The 20,888-nt window shown below is 34.7% G+C and overlaps 1 protein-coding gene across 7 annotated transcripts in view; it reads left to right on the top strand.

Annotated features, from left to right (window-relative positions):
• Positions 1-20,888, top strand: part of KCNT2 (potassium sodium-activated channel subfamily T member 2) — a 377,236-nt gene that overhangs the window by 274,180 nt on the left and 82,168 nt on the right. For all 7 annotated transcript variants that reach the window (XM_032422169.1, XM_032422163.1, XM_032422167.1 and 4 more), the window contains 3 exons: positions 7,568-7,781; positions 10,261-10,366; positions 14,460-14,632. In XM_032422169.1, the coding sequence (XP_032278060.1) occupies positions 7,568-7,781; positions 10,261-10,366; positions 14,460-14,632 (493 nt within the window). The remainder of the gene's footprint in view (positions 1-7,567; positions 7,782-10,260; positions 10,367-14,459; positions 14,633-20,888) is intronic.

The raw sequence follows: 20,888 nt of genomic DNA, 5'->3' as shown, positions 1-20,888 counted from the left end.
TTTCTTTCTTTCTTTCTTTCTTTCTTTCTTTCTTTCTTTCTTTCTTTCTTTCTTTCTTTTCTTTCTTCTTTCTTTCTTTCCTTCTTCTTTTTAAAGATTTTATTTGTTTATTTGAGAGAGCGAGAACGAGAGAGATCACAGAGGGAGAGGGAGAAACAGACACCCCACTGAGGGGAGAGCCTTATGCAGTGCTCAATCCCAGGACCCTGAGATCATGACATGAGCGGAGGGCAGATGCTTAACCTACTAAGCCACCCAGGCGCCCTAGTTTCTTTCTTTAAAAGACATAATAAATATCCTTCAATGTTTGTTAAAATTTCAAAGTCAAACTTAGAAACTAATTGTGTATATTATAAACTTGGTGTAACTAAGTATACAGAACAAAGTTTCTAAGCTATTAAACTGGTAAGAAATTAAGCTAATTTGGGATGCCTGAGTGGCTCAGTCCATTAAGCATCTGCTTTTGGCTCAGGTCATGATCCAAGGGTCCTGGGTTTGAGTTCTGGATCAGGCTCCTTGCTCAGCAGGGAGCCTTCTCCCTCTGCTGCTCCCCATGCTTGTGCTCTCTCTCTCTCTCACTGTCTCTCTAACAAATAAATAAATAAAATCTTTTAAAAAAAAGAAATTAAGCTAATTCAAAATTGTCAACAATGATTTCATATTTCTGATTAGAATATAAGCACCTGACACTTTTATAGTTCTTTTTAAGTTCTGTATCCAGTTATCAACAGAGGGTATTTCAGATATTCTCTGTTTTTCTCAAAACTCTTCTTCCATCCTCCATCTCATTCTCACCATTGAACTTGGCTTTTATGACACAGAAGTTAAAAAAAAAAAAAAAAGGGAATAGATCCAGACAAATAAGAATTTCCTTTAAATTTTGCCACCAAACCACCTATGAACCTACAAACATTCATTTTTGTCACAAGGATAATGTGTCCTTTCTTTTAACTCTTAGTATTTTTTAAAAGATTTTATTTATTTATTTATTTTAGAAAGAGAGCAAGAAAGTAGGGGAAGGAGCAAAGGGGGAGGAAGAGGGAGGGGGAAAGAATCTCAAGCCGACTCCATGCTGAGCGCAGAGCCTGACACAGGGCTTGATCTCACAACCCTGAGATAATGATCTGAGCCGAAACCAAGAGTTGGTTGCCTAACCAACTGAGCCACCCAGGTGCCCCAACTTTTAATATTTTAATAGTAATGACTTCACTTACTACCTACTCTGGGACCTTTTTATTTTAATTCATCCTTATTACCTAACTTTATTTTTTTTCAAAATCATTGGCTCATTTCTCCTCCCTTTGTCTGTCTCTGTGTGTCTCTCTCTTCATATCTCTACACACACACACACACACACACACACACGTATGCACACACGCTCACAGACACACATACCTGGACCTCTTGGCTTGACATCTTCACAGGTAAAGTCCTTGAAAGAGTTGTCTTCAGTTGCTGGCTTGAAATCTTATTGTCCCCTCATGCATCTGCCCCGTTTCGTCTGAAATCTCTAGTCATTATATCACTACTCTGGCAAAGCCACCACTCTGTTTGTCACTAAATCCAGTGGACATCTTCACAGCATAGGATGGTATTGACCATGTGCTTCTGCTCCCACAGATTGAGTTGCCCTCCAAAAATTGATGATTCTTTTATGTAAATCATTAACTTAAATTTCTCTTCACAACAATATACTGGTTATGTATTTCTGTCTGGATGTGTCACAGGGAAAACCAACACAGCATATTCAAATTGAACTAATCTTTCTGCCTTCATTCAAAACTACTTCCTCCTCCATTTTTTGGCTAAAAAACAGATGACACGTTACAATTTGTAAAGTCACAATTCTGACTTTTCACTGTTCCTCTCCTCTCGTACCTCGTAATTCACCCAATTCTATTAAATCAGAGTATCAAGTATCCCTGAGAGTCATTCCCTTCTTTCTGCCAATGTCTGTGTGATCATGGTCTGAATGTCCATCATCCTTCCCCTCAACTGCAGGGTCACCCCCCGCCCAAGCTTCTCTCCATGCCTGCATGCTGTCCTGCACTCTTCTCCACCTTGTAACCAGAGTTATAATTTTTATATAATTTTGATAATATCATTCTCCTGCATAAATCATTTGAATTGCTGGGGTGCCTGGGTGGCTCAGTTGGTTAAGTGTCAGACTCTTGATTTCAGCTCAGGTCATGATTTCAGGATTGTGAGATCAAGCCCCACGTTGGGTTCCATGCTTAGTGGGGAGTCTGCTTGAGATTCTCTTCCTCTCTCTCTCTCTCTCTGCCCCCCCACCCCGCATGTGTACACTCTCTCTGTCTCTAAAATAAATAAATCTTTTAAAAAAATAAATCATTTGAATTGCTTCTTATTATCCAAGGGAAAAAATCTAAATTTTATAATATTACATGGCTTATGATTTGGATGACCAAAATTTCTTGTTTGCATGAGGCACTCCCAGTTGTCCCAGGACAGTCCCAGTTTATATACATTATCCTGGTGTCATTATTAAAGACCGCCCCCTTTGATTCTCAAGAGTATCCTAGTTTGTAAGATAAATCACATAGTCACTTTACTTAAAGTTTTTTTTTTTTTTTAGTAATTCCACCTTTATTTTCTAGTACTGTATTTTACTATCCCTTCAATTGCATTCCTAAGTCCCATTCGTACTAAATTCCTTTCAACCTTCACTAAATGGTTTTTCGCCAGTGAACCTTAACACATGAAGTTTCTTCTGACAGGTCTACTCCCCAGCCCCCAACTTTGCCTAGGTAACTACTTCTAATCCTTTGTATCTCAGTCTCAATATCATTCTTTCTGAGACATATTCCATGGCCCTGCTTGGACTGTGTTAGGTAACCCTGTTTGTCATTGACATAGCATATTATTTTTTTTATAGTAGTCCTACTTATTTTTTTCCATTATTAACAATTACTTACTGAATACCTGATATGTGCCAGACACTCATAAGTTTTTGTGATAAATTAGTGAACAAATACATAAAGATCCCTAGCTCACGGATCTTATGTTCTATCATAGGGAAGACTGGCAATAAACAACACATAAAAAATAAGGAAATAATTTAGTGTGTTAGAAGGTGATAAGTAATAAGAGAAAAGAAAGAAGGCAACTGAGCTAGTAAAAGGGTTTATGAATTCTGGAGAGACTGAATTTTTAAATGAGGTGGTTAGCAAGCCTCATTGAAAAGATGATATTTGAGAAAATATTGAAGAAAATGAAAGAATTAGCCTTGTGGATATCTGGAGGAAGAGCATTCCTTACAGATAATAGCTACTACAAAGGCTTTATGGGAAGCCTGACTGAGTGTTCCAGGAACAGTAAAAAGGTTCTTGTGACTCAAACACAGTGGGCAATGATCGGTTATAGGAGATGAGGTAGAAGAGGTAAAACAGGACAGATTGTGTTTGGGCTTTTACACTCAAAGTAAGGATTATTTTTTCTACTCTGAATGAAAGAAAGTCATTGCAAGTTTTAAGCAGAGCAATGGCATGATCTCACCTATGCTAACCTATGTTTTAATACAATCACTTTGGCTGCTATTGAGATCCTTGGTTTGGCCCAAGGATTAGAGTACTTTCAAATGGAGGTGGTAAGAAGGAGAAAATTCTGGGTATACTTTGAAGATAGAGTAACCAGGATTCACTGATGATTGAAAGTAAACTATGAGAAAAAGAGAAGTGTGAAGAACCCCAAGGTTTTTGGTTTAAGCAACTGGAAAAAGGGAATGGCCATCCACTGAGATAGGGAAGGCTTGGGGAGTGCAGGTTTGGTGGGAAACAGGGGTAAAAAGTTCAGTTTGAGACACACTGAACTTCAAATGTTTGTTAGACATTGAGAGGAAGATGTCAAATGGGAAGTTAGATATAAAAGTCTAGAGTTCAGGAAAGAGGTATACACTGATAAAGTAAATTTGGGGTTCCTGAGCTTATGTATTATATTTAGAGCTATGAGACTGAACAAGATCATTGATGAAATGAGTATGGACAGAAAAGGGATAAAGACAAAGGACTAAATCCTACAGGATATCAACATTAAATATCAGGGAGATGAGAAGAAACCAGCAAAAGAGACCAAGAAAGAGCCACTGGCAAGGAAGTGGGAAAACCTGGTGAGTGTGGTGTCCTGGAATCCAGTGTATCATGATAATGGAGTGATCTGCTACATCAACGGCCACTAATAGTTCAAATAACATGAGAATTGAAAACTGGCAATTGAATGTAACAAAACAGTGACCGTCACTCTTTCATTGGAGAGGTAGTAGAAAATGGCAGATCAGAGGGGTTTATTACAGAATGGTTGAATTTATGGTTGACAGAGTTGAATTTAAACAGGAATTTAAACAGGGTTTGCTTTTTTTTAAATCTATTTTTTTATTAACATATAATGTATTATTTGTTTCAGGGGTACAGGTCTGTGATTCATCAGTGTTACACAATTCACAGCACTCAACCCTCCCCAATATCCATCACCCAGCCACTCCAACCCTCCCACCTCCCTCCACTCCAGCAACTAAACAGGGTTTGCTTTTGCCAAGAATGTAAGGGAACAAAAATGTGGCAAGGGAACCAAGAGTATATGCAAGTAAATAATCATAATGCCTAAATAAGGAGTTTAAGATGGGTAAAAAGAGAAGACAGAACATGAAGGGAGTGAGGGAGATTATTCAAACTTGATCTTATAACTAGAAGTTTTAGAAGAGTAAAACCTTAGCTGAAGTTGAGACACAAATGAGAATGACCTGAAAAGATAGGAAATAGTGGTGATTAGAGGATGAATGTGTGAAATGAATAAATGCAGTGAGGCTGTTAATGGTTATAACAAGGTCTAAAAAGTGCGGAAGTGAGGGGCCTCAGATGAAAATGATTTCTTTAGTGAATTCGAGGAAGTGAGAAGGCTTACCTATCTGTATTTTTAACACACTGGATGAGGCAGGAATAGTGTTGTGAATTGAATTGTGTCCACCAAAATTCTTATGTTGAAATCCAACCCCCAGTACCTCAGAATGTGACCTTTATTGGAGCTAAGGTCTTTACAGAGGTGATCAAGTTAAAATGAGGTCACTAGGGCAGGCTCTAATCCACTATGACTGGTCTCCTTATAAGAAGAGGAAACTAGGACACAAAGACACCTCCAAGGAAGACAATGAGAGGGGACATAGGCAGAAGATGACCATCTACCAGACGAGTAGTTAGGCCTGGAACAGACCCTTCCCTCACAGCCCTCAGAAGGAACCAATCCTGCCAACACCTGGATTTTAGACTTCCAGCCTCTAAAACTGTAAGGCAATAAATTTCTGTTTTTTAAGCCACCTGGTCTGCGGTACTTCATTATGACAGTCCTGACAAACTAAACTGACTAGAAACATTAAGAAATAAGTAGAATGACATAGGATCAGTCACCAAACAAAGCAGTGAAAGATAGTGGTGATAGAATCAGAAGATCTGGGATACAAAGCTGGGATTTTAGAAAGGATAAAAGGAAAAGAGTCTGAAAGAGTCAGAACACTGAGGGTATTTACCCACCACCTTTTTAAAGGGCTGAGGGGAAGATGTCATGGAAGAATCAGTTTTTGTTAAGCAAAGGAAATGTTCAAAGAAGAGCTTGTTTCTGTAATTGTAACTACTTTTTGAATTGTGTTTTCCCTGCTAGATTCTAAGCAGAAAAAAAGGAACAAGTTTGTTGAAACTCTCATGTTTGTTTGCAATCAGGGAATTGAAGGATTTCTTCTATGATAAGTTCTGTTTTCTCTCTGAATTCAGCAATGTGGTCATCTGCAGAGGATAAATATTATACATATGAATTTTAACTTAAAACCTTAGGATGTAAATCATGGCTTTTCCCTATTTTTGTAAATCAAATTTATAAAATTTAATTTTTAATCAATTCCACATACCTACTAAATAGAAAATTTAATCTTATTTTCTCTAGGATCCCATTCACCTCTTACCCAAAGATAGAATGAATTATAGATTAATCCTTATTTATGGTGCTAAAAAATTGGATAAGCATAGAGTTTCTGATGGCAACAATCTTTACCTTCGCTCTGATGTTGGAATTGCTGAGTACTGGTCCCCACATCTTTTTCTCAGAAACAGCAGTTCTGGGAATGTTCATATATTCCCATCACATGAAGGCTTCCCCACGAACAGACACACTAGGCTTCCCCTCCCGCTAATCTGAGTTTTGTGTATATGAAGAGGTACAAGTCTCTGAAACTTAAATTGATTTCAGTTTTGAGAAATACTCGGATATTTTCACCAGACTTGTGCTACCAACCCTCACCCTCAAAAACATTTCCTGTTTATCCCTCCTTCGGTGGAGACATGTAATTGTCTCAGAGGTTTTAGAAATCAGTTGCTGACCTCTCTTTCCATGGTACAGAGAAAGAGATGCTAAAATCCATTAGTTTTATTCCCCCTTTAAAAACTTCTGCTGTAATAGTAAAGGAGATGACAAGGTCAGAGGTTTGAGAGAAGTGGCGAGTGTTTTAATAGGTGCTTCAAATGGGACAAAGTAAGGTCTAAGGGGTTTTAGACAGATGACCAGGTATTAGTGCGTAAATGAAGTGAGTGGTAGAGAAATATGATGGCACTCATCGGTTAGACTGTATTATTTTCTTCAGAAGGGGAGAGATATCAGCTTTCCATAAATTGATGTTTAAATTAATTTTGAAATTCCAATAAAAAAATCCCAAAGGAATTTGTTTCTTCTGTTTACTATTGACTATCCCCCAGTATTCAAAAGCCTTAAACTATTTAGGTTTTGCTGTTACTACTGCCTCAAGGTATTTCCACAGTTTGAGTACTATTGTCTTTTGAGTGAAAAATCAAAGGTCATGATTGCAGAGTAGCCTTCCCGACCACCGACCACCTGGTGAAAATTCATTCCTTCTCCTGCTCCCAACCCCACTGTTCTTTACCACATCATTTTGTTTTATTTTCTGCATGGTATTTATCATTATCTAAAATGACTTTTTTCATTTATTTGTCTACTTGGTTATTTTAAAGATAAACCCTTATGTGTAGAAGCATTTTCTCATTCCCTGCATATCCCAAGTGCCTAGGATAGTGTTTTCCATGCAGTAGGTAATCAATAAATATTTGTTGAATAAATATAAAATATTAATGGTTTTAATATAAAAAAAGTGGTTACAAATCAGCAAGAGAATAAGAACAAAATGGGGGAAAAGGATATAATGAGAAATCCACTATATTGAAAAGGCCAAAATTTTATTTGTTAATTTTAAATAAATGTAAATTGAAACAAGGTATTTTTTTCACTTTAGATTCCTAAGTATTTCGGTGTCCCACAAATCTTATGTTTTGTGCAATAGAACTAGACTCAGCAAATACACTTTGCACAAATGCAGAATTTTTTTAATCCGTGTAGGCAAAAATGTCCACATGGGAAAGAAATAACCTGTAAGATTAAAGGGTAAACAATAATATATTTACCAGTTATAATGGTTGTATTTCATTTTGATCATTAAATGTTGATTATCATCTAGGTGGCAAATGCTTTGATGGATTTTTATGTTTCCTTGTTGCAGGTACTGTGGCTATAGACTTGCAAGACACAAGCTGTAGATCAACAAGTGGCCCCACCCTGTCTCTTCCTACGGAGGGAAGCAAAGAAATCAGAAGACCTAGCATTGCTCCCGTTTTAGAGGTTGCAGATACATCATCAATTCAAACATGTGATCTTCTAAGTGATCAATCAGAAGATGAAACTACAGCAGATGAAGAAATTTCCTCAAACTTAGAGTATGTTTAGATATTCTAGAACAGTTTAAGATTTACTAGAATTTGTGCTACTATGGGGCGCTAATGTCCTTACCTTTTGTATATCGTAGAATCAATTCCACATACTTCTACCAGAACACCCTTCCTATTAGCCAGTATTTCCATTACCTATAAAGTATTTTAAGACCTCAAATTTCTGGCTTCAACATATATTTCCAGGATCAGTTTTCTCTAAATTATATTTTATCCTTAAAGAAGAAAATATATAAATCAGTATTTTCATGATATAGGATGCATTTTCATGATTGTGTGTTTTTGTTAATTATATTGTACTTTCTACTTTTAATTTATTTCCTTCCATGTCCATATTAAAGTTCGGTCATTATTCAACGACATGTAGTGCAGGTTTCCACCATTAAGCTTCCCTTCCTCATCTTAGCGTTCAGAGGTATTTTTCATATGGTATACACCAATAATATTTTGAATGAATGAATACATGAAGTACTAGTTCTCTTTACTATGCCTCCATAATACATAGTGCCAGTGTCCATGCTATTAATCACATTTTAATCTTCAGTAAGGTTTGTTTACTTGTCTTAGTCACATATTAATATTGCTATTTCTTGAGGAAAGCACAGTGGTCAGCAGTCTTGAAAATGGAGTCTGAAAGAGTTTATTTCCCATGTAAGTTCCACCCTGTACTGGTGATGTGCAAGTGACTGATTAAACAATCTGAACCACAGTGTCTATTTCTGTAAAGGGGGTATAATTACTGCCTCATAATGTTCAGATGTAGATTAATTGAGATAATGGAGAAGTGCTTAGGACACTGCTTTGTGCTGAGTAAGCATTCGATGAGTAATAATTACTAGGAGGTGTAGTAGTACTTACTAGTAGTAGTGGTAATGGCAGTGGTGACACCATTTAAACACCAGTCCCAATATCTTTCATTTGATAGATGTTCAGTTAATGTTGATGTTAATGTTGAACTAAAATGAACTGAAATATAATTGAAACTTAAAAAAAAAAAAATCCTTCTTTTAATCCTTCACACTTTAAAAAAAATTTTATTACAAGGAAGTTTGATGTTCCTGCAGAACACAATCCACTCTCCAAGAAGTCAATAGTACCCAAATTTATTTGTGAAATATTTGATGGGAACAAGGAGAGGTTTGACTGCCAGTATATTTCTAGAAATGATGTTGTGTGGTGTGATTGAAATTCTTTCTTTACATATCCTTCTGAAAAGACTGAGAGGTGGATTTTTTTTTTTTTTAAGCAAACTGAAAAAGATATTGAAATAATAGTGGAGATTATCAACTTCTAAGTTTGCAAAATGTGCACCATCTTATCCTCCTAGCTAATAATGTCTGGAAAACAGTTTAAACTAGGTTTGAAATTTCTTGACTTTGAAGGTAATTTTTAGTGAGAAAAGAGTTTTCATATTAGATAGAGGAATTTTGCCTCTACCAAATTTTATTTCTTAATTTTCATTTATGCTGCTACTTTTTGATAGTTTTATTCTGAAAATTAATATAGTTGTGATGTGCATGCTGGTGGCTACTTTCATAAAGTCAGCAAATAATTATCTTTGATAATATTTTAAGCATGTTTCCAACAATATTCTGTTTTTAGTGGGTGTTTGAATAATTAACTGAACTGTTTACTCCTTTGTGGTTATGCATTGATGACTAATGAATATTAATGGAGTAAATCATAATAAGTCATTTCGCTTTAAATGTATTTTATAAAAATTAATATTGCAGTTTAAAAAAATCTTTCTAAATCTTTTAAACCAAGGAATGGCAAACTTTTCCTAAAAGGAACCAGCTAATAAATATTATAGACTTTATGGACCATATAATCTTTGCTGCACCAATCCAACTATTTTTGAAGCACCCATAGACGATACATAAAATGAATGAGCATGGCTGTGTTCTAAAAAAACTTCACTTGTGGATATTTAAATTTTAATTTCATGTAATTTTTATGTGACATGAAATATTCTTCTTCTTTTGTTTTTTTCCAATTAAAAATTTTTTCCCAAACATTTAAAATTAAAAAAAAAAAAGTTTTAATTCACAAAACCAGCTGATAGGCTAGATTTGGTCCATGGGTCCTAGTTTGCTTATCCCTATTCTTAACTATTTCTTTTTTTTTTTTTTAAGATTTTATTTATTTATTTGACAGAGAGAGACACAGCAAGAGAGGGAACACAAGCAGGGGGAGTGGGAGAGGGAGAAGCAGGCTTCCTGCCGAGCAGGGAGCCTGATGCGGGGCTCGATCTGAGGACCCTGGGATCATGACCTGAGCCGAAGGCAGCCGCTTAACCAACTGAGCCACCCAGGCGCCCCTCTTAACTATTTCTTTATCAAAATGTAATTGCAATATAAAGAGTTGCACCTAATTTTATAAAAATAGAGACACATGGCTATAACTTAATTGTCCAACTATGTGTGTTTTATTCAAGGCAACTCGAATATTTCATATTGTTTTACAGATATGCTAAAGGCTACCCACCTTACTCTCCATATATAGGAAGTTCACCCACTTTTTGTCATCTCCTTCATGAAAAAGTGCCATTTTGCTGCTTAAGACTAGACAAGGTAAGCAATTGTTGTTTTGTCCAAAACCAAAATTATGGCATTTTGTAATTACGTATATTTAAATAATTTTGTATAGTCTTTTGACTAAAATATGTTTAAAGAGCATTATCTTTTCAAATGTAAATGCAATACATAAAATAGTGAATTGGACTTTCTTAACTGTACTAAAGATTACCCAAATGATTTACCCTTCTACTAAAGTACCCGATTAGTCAGTCGGTCATGTTTTTAAAGAGGAAAACAAAGGTGCCAGAACCTCAAACCTATGAACTCTCAACATCGAGAGTCTCTCAAAATCACTTTGGCCAATTGTGCACTATTTATTTTGCAAGGCATTTTTGCCTCAAAACTTAATGTGGAATTGCTCAGCATGGTGAAATGAGCTTGTCTATGTGTTAGCCACAAAGATTCATTATTGACTAGATTGAAAGCTAGCATCAGTGTTGTGGTTTTTATCTCCTTTCCTAAAGATTTTATTGTAGCTCTTGATTCTTGCTCGGATGTTCTAAAGGAGCCATTCAAAACAGAAAGATTACAAGAATGCAAACATTTTTAAATCTCTTTCCCAAGATGGCCACTGGGCATGATCTGCATAAGAGCTTGTTCTCTTGATGAATAAGAAAGCAGATAAAAAGAAGATTCTCAAATCCTCCACCTCCCAGAAATTAAATTTGCTGCTAATTCTAACCAGGAATTTATTCTTTTACTCTAAATTTTGGAGTTAACAAGAGTTAAAATCCCAGCTCTCTGCTTATAGGCTTTGCAATTTGGGCAAATAGCTTCGCCATTACATTTCAGTTTCCATATTTGTAAAATGGTTGTAATTTTAATATGAGCCTCATCAGGTTCTCGTGAGAATTCTGTAAATTAGCACAAGCAAAATGCTTAACACAGTGCCAGGAAGTTAATAAATGAGTAGGCACCTAATGCGTTCTGTTAGTATTCTTGCTACTATTACTTTTTTATAGAAATAAACATCACGAAGCCTGGCTGTTACTGTCACTCTTGAGGAAGAATAGCGGAACATTAGAAAATCTTTGCCATTGCTCCCAAATATTCCTCTGTGTCCATTAAGCTGGACAGTTCCATCTTTCAATGCCTTTTTTTTTTTTTTGGCCCTTTTTTTAATTTACTGTCTGCAGTATTTGTTACTGCTGATTAGCTGTGTATTTTTGGTAACGTTAATAAATCTTAAGCTTCAGGACTCCTTCACGTGGATTGGCCTCTTCTAAGAACCTGTGATTTATTTTTTAAAATTTATAATATTTGTGTTATTCTCCTTAAAGAGGATTTCCCAAGGCCCCACAAAACCTGGATTCACTTCCGGTAGCATTTTTTTTTTTTTTTTAATTTATCAGAGAGAGAGAGCAAGAGCAGAGGGAGGGGCAGAGGGAGAAGCAGGCTGCCCATTGAGCAAGGAGCCCGATACGGGACTCAATCCCAGGACCCTGGGATCATGACCTGAGCCAAAGGCAGCTACTTAACAGACTGAGCCACCCAGGTGTTCCTGCATTTTACTTTTTAACACATAGTTCAAGAGAAAAAAACATACTGGGAGATCAAAGAGTGGAAATGATTTATCTCCAAGCAGGGAACCTGATACAACTGAAAAGCTAAACTTTCAGAAATAAGGATTGGTGAAGAAACAATAGAGGGTCTTTTAAAGCCAAAGACTCTGTCTCTCTCTCTCTCTCTTTTTTTTTTTTTTTTTTTTACCGTACTAAGAAGGCAAAGTTTCAGAATGCTGTTGACTGGCTGATGACATCTGGTATTATCCTTTATTTATTTAGCATTGGTGGCTGGAGGTAGTGGTCTGTTATGTAAATGAATGCTTACCTGGCAATCAAGAGATGGGATTAAACAGTCAATCCTACTGCATCTGTGAAGTGTGTGAGTTGGGATTACTTGCCCAGTTCATTCTACAACAGTATCAACAAACTGGTTCCTGATCAAGGTTTATCAACACTAAATTCCTGTTTTCTCCTTGTTTTGTTTTGTTTTGTTTTGTTTCTTCTAATTGAGCTACTTCTGAATCTCCTAAATTAATTCTTTTTCCTCATTTTATCTCATAAATATTGAAGTTCTTAATAATCTCAACATCACTTGTCACTCTTCTCTTTCCATGACCTCTTTGTGAGTAACCTTATTCATTCCTTCATGTGGTTGTGGATCCTACTTACATTAGTAAATCTCCAATCATACTTCCAATGAAGACTTACTCTTTCCTTTTTAAAAAATCATTTCCCCTTTTCTTCATTCTTTTTTTATGTCTTAAGTGTTCTGGATTCATTTTCCTACTGATTACAACTTTTGAAATTCTCTTACTAAAGTCCTATTAGTGTTAAGTTCTGTCAATTTCAGTTTCCCTTGAAATGTCCTTATTCTTGAAAGACAGTTTTGTTGGGTGTCCAATTCCAGGATGAGTTTTCTTTTTCTTTTAGCACGTTAGAATTTTGTTTACTGCTTTATGGGTTCCATGTTGCTATTGAATGGTAGGCCATCATTCTAGTTTGTATTCTCTGTGGGTGGTCTCTCTTTTCTGTCTGGCTCTTTTTAAGATATGATTGATTGTCTGGTTGTTTTGCACTTTTATTACCATGCGTATGAAGCTGGATTTTTATTTATTTCTTTGAATTAGGATTCACTGGAGTTCCAGAACCTGAGGACTTGAGTATTTCATTAATTCTAGAAAATCCTTAGTTAATATTTACTTGAATAGGGCTTCTTTCTGATACTTTCATCTCGTTTTCAAGTATTCTGTTTAAATATATGTTAGACATTGTCATACTACCTTCCAAGTATCTTAATTTTTCCATACTACTTTATATCTCTTTTCTTCTCACATTCTGAGTAATTACATCAACTCTGTCCTGCAGTTGACCCCTTCACATGCATCAAATGTGCAATCTAACCCATTGTTTGAGTTTTTATTTTTAATTGTTATACTTTTTAGTTCTAGAATATGTATTTCTTTTAACATCTACCTGAATATTTTAAGTAGCCTCTTGTTCTTTGTTCATACTTTAAATGTTCTTTATTTCTTTAAACATAGTAAACATGTTCATTTTTTCGTTCTGAATCTAATAACAACAAAATCTGTAGTCTTTGTGAGTCTAATTCTATTGTTTATTGTTTCTGCTGACTCATGGTGCCTTGTTCCCAGCAGCATTCTGTAATTTTTTTATTAAAGAAAAAAAGTAGAGAATATTCCAGAATAGGTGATGAATCCACAGAGAATCAAATAATCTCAACCCAAATAAAAAGAAACCCACAGAGAGGCCTAGAAAGATAAAAGAGCAGAACACTAAAACAGTTCTCCATGCAGATAATTTAGTTTAAAAGAATCTTGGTTTAATAATGCTAAGTCCAGTAAGTACTAGCTCTCTAGAAAATAGCAAAATACCCTCAAGATAATAATGAGTTTTGATAATGTATTGTTACTGTTTTGTTGTTATTATTAGTATTGGTATTTTACTTTTGTGTATTTCTATTATTATCTTGCTAGCTCAGGTATACATTTAGACAACTAGTGTTTTCTTTTTTTGTTTTTTAACAACAAAGAAATCTTTCTCGGTATCCATCCCTTTAGATGTTCAGTACTTGGAATGTTCCAAGGTCATTTAATTATAATATTATTATATTTCTGGAAATGAAAGTTAGAGGTAGATTTTTTCCAGCTTTCTTGAGGTATGATTGACAAATAAAAATTGTATATATTTAAAATATATAACATGATTTTTTTTGATATACATATACATTATGGTAATTTTTAAATATAGATACCCAGATGTCATCTAGCAATATGTTTTAGTTTACAATAGAACATGTGCACACACATATTTCTGACTTTTTCTTCCCCCATATTAAGCTACACACTTGCAATTCATTTGTCTTGGCCATGCACACCTTCACTTCTTGAAGCAGGCTGGAGAACTGGGCATAGAAAAATGTAACTAACTATTTTCAAATTTGTTATAAAATAAAGGATTTACTAGGTTAGATTAATTTTACTTTTCCATATATCCTAAATTTTTTCAGCAAATTTTAGTGGAGTATAAAAATGGCATTTCTTTGTATAATTTTTCTTCTCTAGAGTTGCCAGCATAACTACTATGAGGACGCAAAAGCCTATGGATTCAAAAATAAGCTAATTATAGTTGCAGCTGAAACAGCTGGAAATGGATTGTATAATTTTATTGTTCCTCTCAGGGCATATTATAGACCAAAGAAAGAACTTAATCCCATAGTACTGCTATTGGACAACCCGTAAGTATATTTTAAAATACCCAAACAAGAAAAAGAGTTTTTAATATTATATCAAAAATTATTTATTCTAATTTGCTTAGAATATTTTAAATCAGATACATTATGGCACATGATTCATTGGGAGATATATTTTGTGCTATGGTACAAAACAATCATTGAATATGGTTGTTTCACAAATACTCCTTAAAACATCACTGGAACACTCTGAGCTTTTTATTTAAAACTATTTTGCAAGTGGTCATCACTCAATACCAATGGGAAACATGCCATCGAAATAATTACAGTAATTTTCCTTAAATTAATCAACTAGCCTGGAAAATTTCTGCCAAAACTGGACAATTTTTTTTTGGTCTTTCTAAAGAACCATTAATTATCAACCAAGCATATTAATGATCCATTCTTATGTGGTACTATGACACATCATCATAACTTAATGTGATTCTTCCACTGTTAAAATATATATTCTATAACATAATATGAATAATTAATGCTTTACCATGATCACTTATTTTGAAAATGTTGGATTGATATACTCTTGTGAAATAAGACTACTTAAGCATTTAAAAATCCTTATGCATATATAAATGTAGGTCATGAATGCAGTGGTCAAACCCATTGTATCCTAAAATTATGATATTCTTCTCTGTGACTCAAATTGGTAGCAGATGGTCCTTAGATCAATACCATATTTTAGGATCCTCCAACTCTCCTCTTAAATTCCAAAGTGATGCAAAATTTCAGGATAAACTAAATGAGGCCAAAATCTGTTGCCTTGTCTCTGCCTTTAAATTTATCAAAAGAAGTTCTTGAAAACAAAAATATCTTTCCACTATAACTTCATAACATCATTTATAGTGAATATACTAATATGAAGACACTCATTGATGCATCTTTTTTAGTATCATTATTACAATGATAATCAACTCTAAAAATTGTGAACACTCTAGAGGTTTCAGTTGAAGCATTTTCAGATATGATGACTCAGTGACTTTCCTGATACCACTTTGGTGTCCAAGGAAAGGTCAGGTAAATATAGGGCAGGTATGGGGAAGAGAAACTTGGACCCATTGTCAGAAGAAATAAAAGCTTAATGAAACAAATCTTAGGAGGATGAAAGTTGGGTTGCCGGATGGCTATGGCAATGGAGTGGTTGTGAAACACCTCCAAGGCCTTTGAATGTATCCCTAGTTCTAGAACCTTTCTGGCAGGAAGCTCTAAGGGACTGGCTAAACTGGCACACAAGAAACGCTTAGCTGACCCTGTGAATTCTAACGCATCAGGTTTTGGCTCTTTTTGCTTATGGTGTGTCTGTTCCCTTAGGATAGAATTTAAGGCAGCGGTATTTACAAGTTGATTGCCCTAGAGCATCCCCATCTTGTATGTCTTGGATCAGAGTGGATCCTCTGAGGTCCCAGAATACAGAGAGGAAGATAGGAAGAGACTTGAAAAAGTAGAGCTGTGCTTATAGCATCCCTGAGGTAAAGCAAAGGGTAAAAGCTGACCTTTCCCCTGTTTTACATTGTTTCAAGGTAAATTTCTTGTTTTAACGTGTGAATCTAGTTGGGTTCCTGGACCTAATTTCAATACAATACAAATGTGTGTATGTGTTGGTGGGTAATTTCCGACAACCCCAACAAGCATCACTTGAGACACCAATTGGGAGTCCTACAATTCAAGTTGATTCTGACACTATTACTATCTAGGTTAAGGGTTCCAAAGGTTAAGGGTTCAGTCCTACAAGATTGCCCCCTTCCCTTCAGAAGCCAATCACAAACTTTAGCTTATATCACCTCTGTTTCTGACTGACCAGATATAGGTTGGAGGTTCCAGTGGCCCCTTTCTTGGGCTTCAAATGCTACTCACAAGTCCAGGTTGTTCAGCTATATTTATGACTGACAGACTAGAAATCAGAGTTCCCTACTCAAGTTCCATTAATTTGCTAGAACAGCTCACAGAACTCAGAGAAAAATTTTACTTACCGAATTTCTGGTTTATTTAAAAGGATGTAACTCAGGAACAACCGGAAGGAGGAGATACATAAGATAAGCTATGGGGAAAGGGCATGGAGTTTTCATGCCCTCTCTAAGGGCACCTCTATTGCCAAATCTCCACATGTTCACCAACCCAGAAGCTCCCCAAATTCCTTCCTTTGGGTTTTTATGGAGGAGTCATTACATAGACATAATTAGTTAAATCATTGGCCATTGGTGATCGAACTCAAACTCGAACCCCTCCCCCTCTTCAGAAATCAGGGGATGGGACTAAAAGTTCCAACCCTCTATTCATGGTTGGTTCCCCTGGCAACAAGCCCCCAAAAGGGGTGCTTTCCAAAAGTCACCTCATTAACATCAACCCAGTTGTGGTGGAAAGGAGCTTGTTATGAATAACAAGACACCCATTTCACTTTTATGGCTCTGAAGTGATATCAGGAACTGAGGACAAGAGAACAAATAATTTAACAAAAGATGTTCCCATAGTTCTTATCCTCAGGAAATTTCAAGCATTTTGGGAGCTATGACGCAAGAACCATGGATGATCTGAATGTCCAAATATAGATGTCTTATAAATCACAATATTGCACCTCCCAAAAGAATCTATCTCTCCAAATTTTAGAGTGGTGTTCACTCCATGGACTGCAGATAGGCTCTTCTCTTTCTTAATATCTAGTCTTACTAAGTAATCCCATCTCAGCATCACTAATACCCCTTTGTCCACCTTATGATCCCGTTGAGCAGGTGGCAGGGGCTAGCATTCCTTAACATGTGCACCTTATGTAGATTTTTGAATGGCTGTAACTAAATCAGTCCCTTTAGGTTTGGTTCTCAATAAACAGGTTGCCAAAATGCCCAATTACTGATGGATTGGTTGATTGATTGATTTGTAATTTAGAATTATCAAAGCAAGTAGTTGTTTTTATAGTCTTAATTCCTGAATCTGGTCAATCATAGAAAAACCCCAAAATTCTGTTTCTCTTAATTACTGGCAAATTGGTCAGTATTTCTGTGTAAATCTAGATGTAGCTTTTATCAGAGAGTATTTTGTTGGAATAACACCATACAGATCATTTAATAAAATTAATATTCTTTACTTCTACCCTCTGTTCATAATAGTAATAATTGTTGAACATTTACTATGTCAGTTATCATACTAGACACTTTACCTTTATTTTACATTTTATTCCCCTTAGAAATATATTCACATCATATAGTGATGATTTATCCTCAGAAAGATGTAGCCAGCAGCTTAAGATCTCAAAGTTTACAAGTTACAATGATAATTTTTAAATAAACCAGCTTATGTCTCTTTGTTACAGTACTCTTATTTTATAGACAAGGAAAAACAGACCAAAGAAATTAAATGACTATAGTCATATATATAATTCATAGTGCATTGTTCTTTCAACTATATGATCTTGCTTAATTTACAGATTTTTGATATATGAAAAAATACATTGTCAATTCTTTTTAGTAACAATATATTTTAACTTTGGATTATTTTGCATTACATATTTTCTTGCTTTTCTGATGACTTACATTCTGGACTACAAATGTTTCCATGGTGTTGTTTGTTAGATGATTTTTGTAGGGTTTCACTTTTCTTCCAAAGGGTTAGGATGAAAGTACCTGTTGTAAAGTTTATTAGCTTCCTGATGACTTCCAGAAAGTGGTATCTACCATTTTTATTTGTTGTCCTCTGCTATTTTGGTCAAGAACGAGGAAACAAAAACTAAACACTAATAAATAATGTTCCGGGAAGTTGTATGCAATCATTTTTTTTCTTAAAAATGAGATTCATCCTGCTGTGCCATGACTAGTATTTTGCAATGTATCCTACAATGTTACAAAGAAATGTGTTGCTTTCTTCTTCAAATTTTTCCATGTTGTAAGAATTTATACACTAAAGATTGTTCACACTTTTACAATTATTAGTTTAGTGGGTTTTGATTTTGTTTTAAATTTACATGAGAATTGCTGAAAATAATATTCAGTACATGACTATTTAGGAAGTTTAGTTGAAAGACCAATTAATTTAATATAACAAATAAATAATAACAGATGTCATAAGTAGGAATTTTAAAATGCAAATTAAATTGATAATATTCACAAACATAATATGTCGAAGAAAGTGTTCCTAATGTTTCCAAATAGAAAGCCTTCTAGATCTCATCTGGTAACTAAGCGGAACCCAGTCACGATGGAAAACATTTTGCACTTGATCCTGGCTCATGAGGGGTGGTCTCAGTTCTGATTGGATGGCCATCTGTTTAGTTTGGTCTGTTGTTGTGCCATACTGATTTCAAATATTTTGATTACCACCATAACCTTAAAGGTCATCTAGTCATCTGATAATATCATTTCATATAAGAGATGGAAACAAAAGTCAAAAGCTTTGGAATATATTACCCAAAGCTACACAAAGTTGAAATGCAAGATCCAGGCCTATGTCCCTATATTTTACATCTTATTTACACAATCCTTTTATTACATCAATCTTCTTTTTATATATAGTGTCAAGCAAACTTCAGCTTATTTCAAAAACAATGATAAATTGTCTGACATATCAGAGTCCTTTATTAAAGACATTCAAATTTTGAACTCATACAGATCTGAGATAAGGTCTAAGCTTATTTACCTTCTTGGTAAAAAGCCTTTTTTGCATGTTATCAGATTTCTTTAAGCTTCAGTTTTCTCATGTGTAAAATGAGTAGAACATTTATCTTAACAAGTAATGTTGAGACTCTATAAGACAGTGTATATGAAGCACTAGTGCAATATCTCACTTGGAAAAGGCAGTCAGGAAATGTCAGTTTCCCCCCTTCCTCCAATCAAGAAAGTGACATTGTCATTATTCAAACTGATGAGTGGATTTGGGTGAAAACCCAGTTAACAAACAAAGGAGATTTATTTTAAGCAGTTGAAATGAAACTCCTTATATATTTTTAAGAAATAAACTACTTAAGTATAGAATTACTAAATGCTAACAAAATAAACTGTCTCACTACATTCATTTCTTGAATTTAAAAATCAGCAATTAAGTCCATTATAGTTATTGGTTAAGTGGGAAATAATGATCTTCAACTTTGCAAATCCATGCAAATCCACAAACCTTTTCACTTCCTAACAAACACTAGCTAATTAACATTTGAATATATTGGCAATTTTATAATGAAAACTTTTGTAAGAATATGATGTTTTAGACTCATAAGCTGTCATCTTTCTTAACACAGTTACAGTTAGGATGGTGATTAATGATGTGCTCAATTTTTTCTGTTTACTAACATAAATTTTTGTGCTTGTTGAATTTTTATTTCTTTTATTACTAGTTAGATTCAGCATGTTTCATTTTGGTCTATGCATATTTATTTTGTGCTAGATCTATTTTCCTGTTAGGTTTATCTTTTATTGGTTTGAAATTTTTTTTACATATTAAGCAAATAGGATCTGTAAATTTTGTATAAGTAGCACATTTTTAAATGTTTGTTTCTTATATGTTAAAATTTTTGTGATGAGCTTTACAGTTAAATATGCAATTATTTTTACTAGTTTTCCATAATGTAATATCTAACATAGATAGGTCTTCTCTATTTAGCAATCAGATTAAAAAGTGCATACATTTTATCCTATTGCATTAATGGTTTTATTTTTCTACATTCCATTCTTCAACTGTACTTTGGGGGTGTAACATAAGAAAGGGACATTTCGTATTTTTATTAATGTTTTATGTTTTTACTTAGTGGTTTTCAATGTAAAGGTTATGCTTGCCAATTAACTTTGAATAATTAGAAAGATTAGTCTATTAAGAGCCTATGATATCATTTATGTTACTCATTAGTTATTAAGCAGTTTAGTGACATGAACACTATTGCCAATTTATTTAAATGAGCTAACATAATACATGTAAATGTACAATTGCTGTATTCTTGATAGTTCAAGTTTCATTATAAACTACCTTTATCGATAGAAGTAGTAGATAAATCTATTTGCTATGTAAGTTACATTTTGCAAAAAGTAGGGCATATTAGACTCCCTACATTAGATGTGCTTCATCAAGATTATGTATTTGCTAGGTTTCAAGGGTTTGATTTACCTTGTAACAGAGCCAAATCCATGTAAGGATGAACCATGCTATGCAATGAAAATCCTGAAGTAATTTCTGAGGATGTGTAAGATTGCTTGCACATTGTAAATACACATTTGTGGCAGAATTACATGTGGGTAAAATTCATGGGTTTCCTAAAACAAGGCAATAATATTGA

Source organism: Phoca vitulina, unplaced genomic scaffold (genome assembly GCF_004348235.1).
Source record: "Phoca vitulina isolate PV1807 unplaced genomic scaffold, GSC_HSeal_1.0 scaffold26, whole genome shotgun sequence".
Taxonomy (NCBI): Eukaryota; Metazoa; Chordata; class Mammalia; order Carnivora; family Phocidae; genus Phoca; species Phoca vitulina.
The sequence above is the reverse complement of the archived record's forward strand: the minus strand, read 5'-3'. Positions and strand labels throughout refer to the sequence as shown.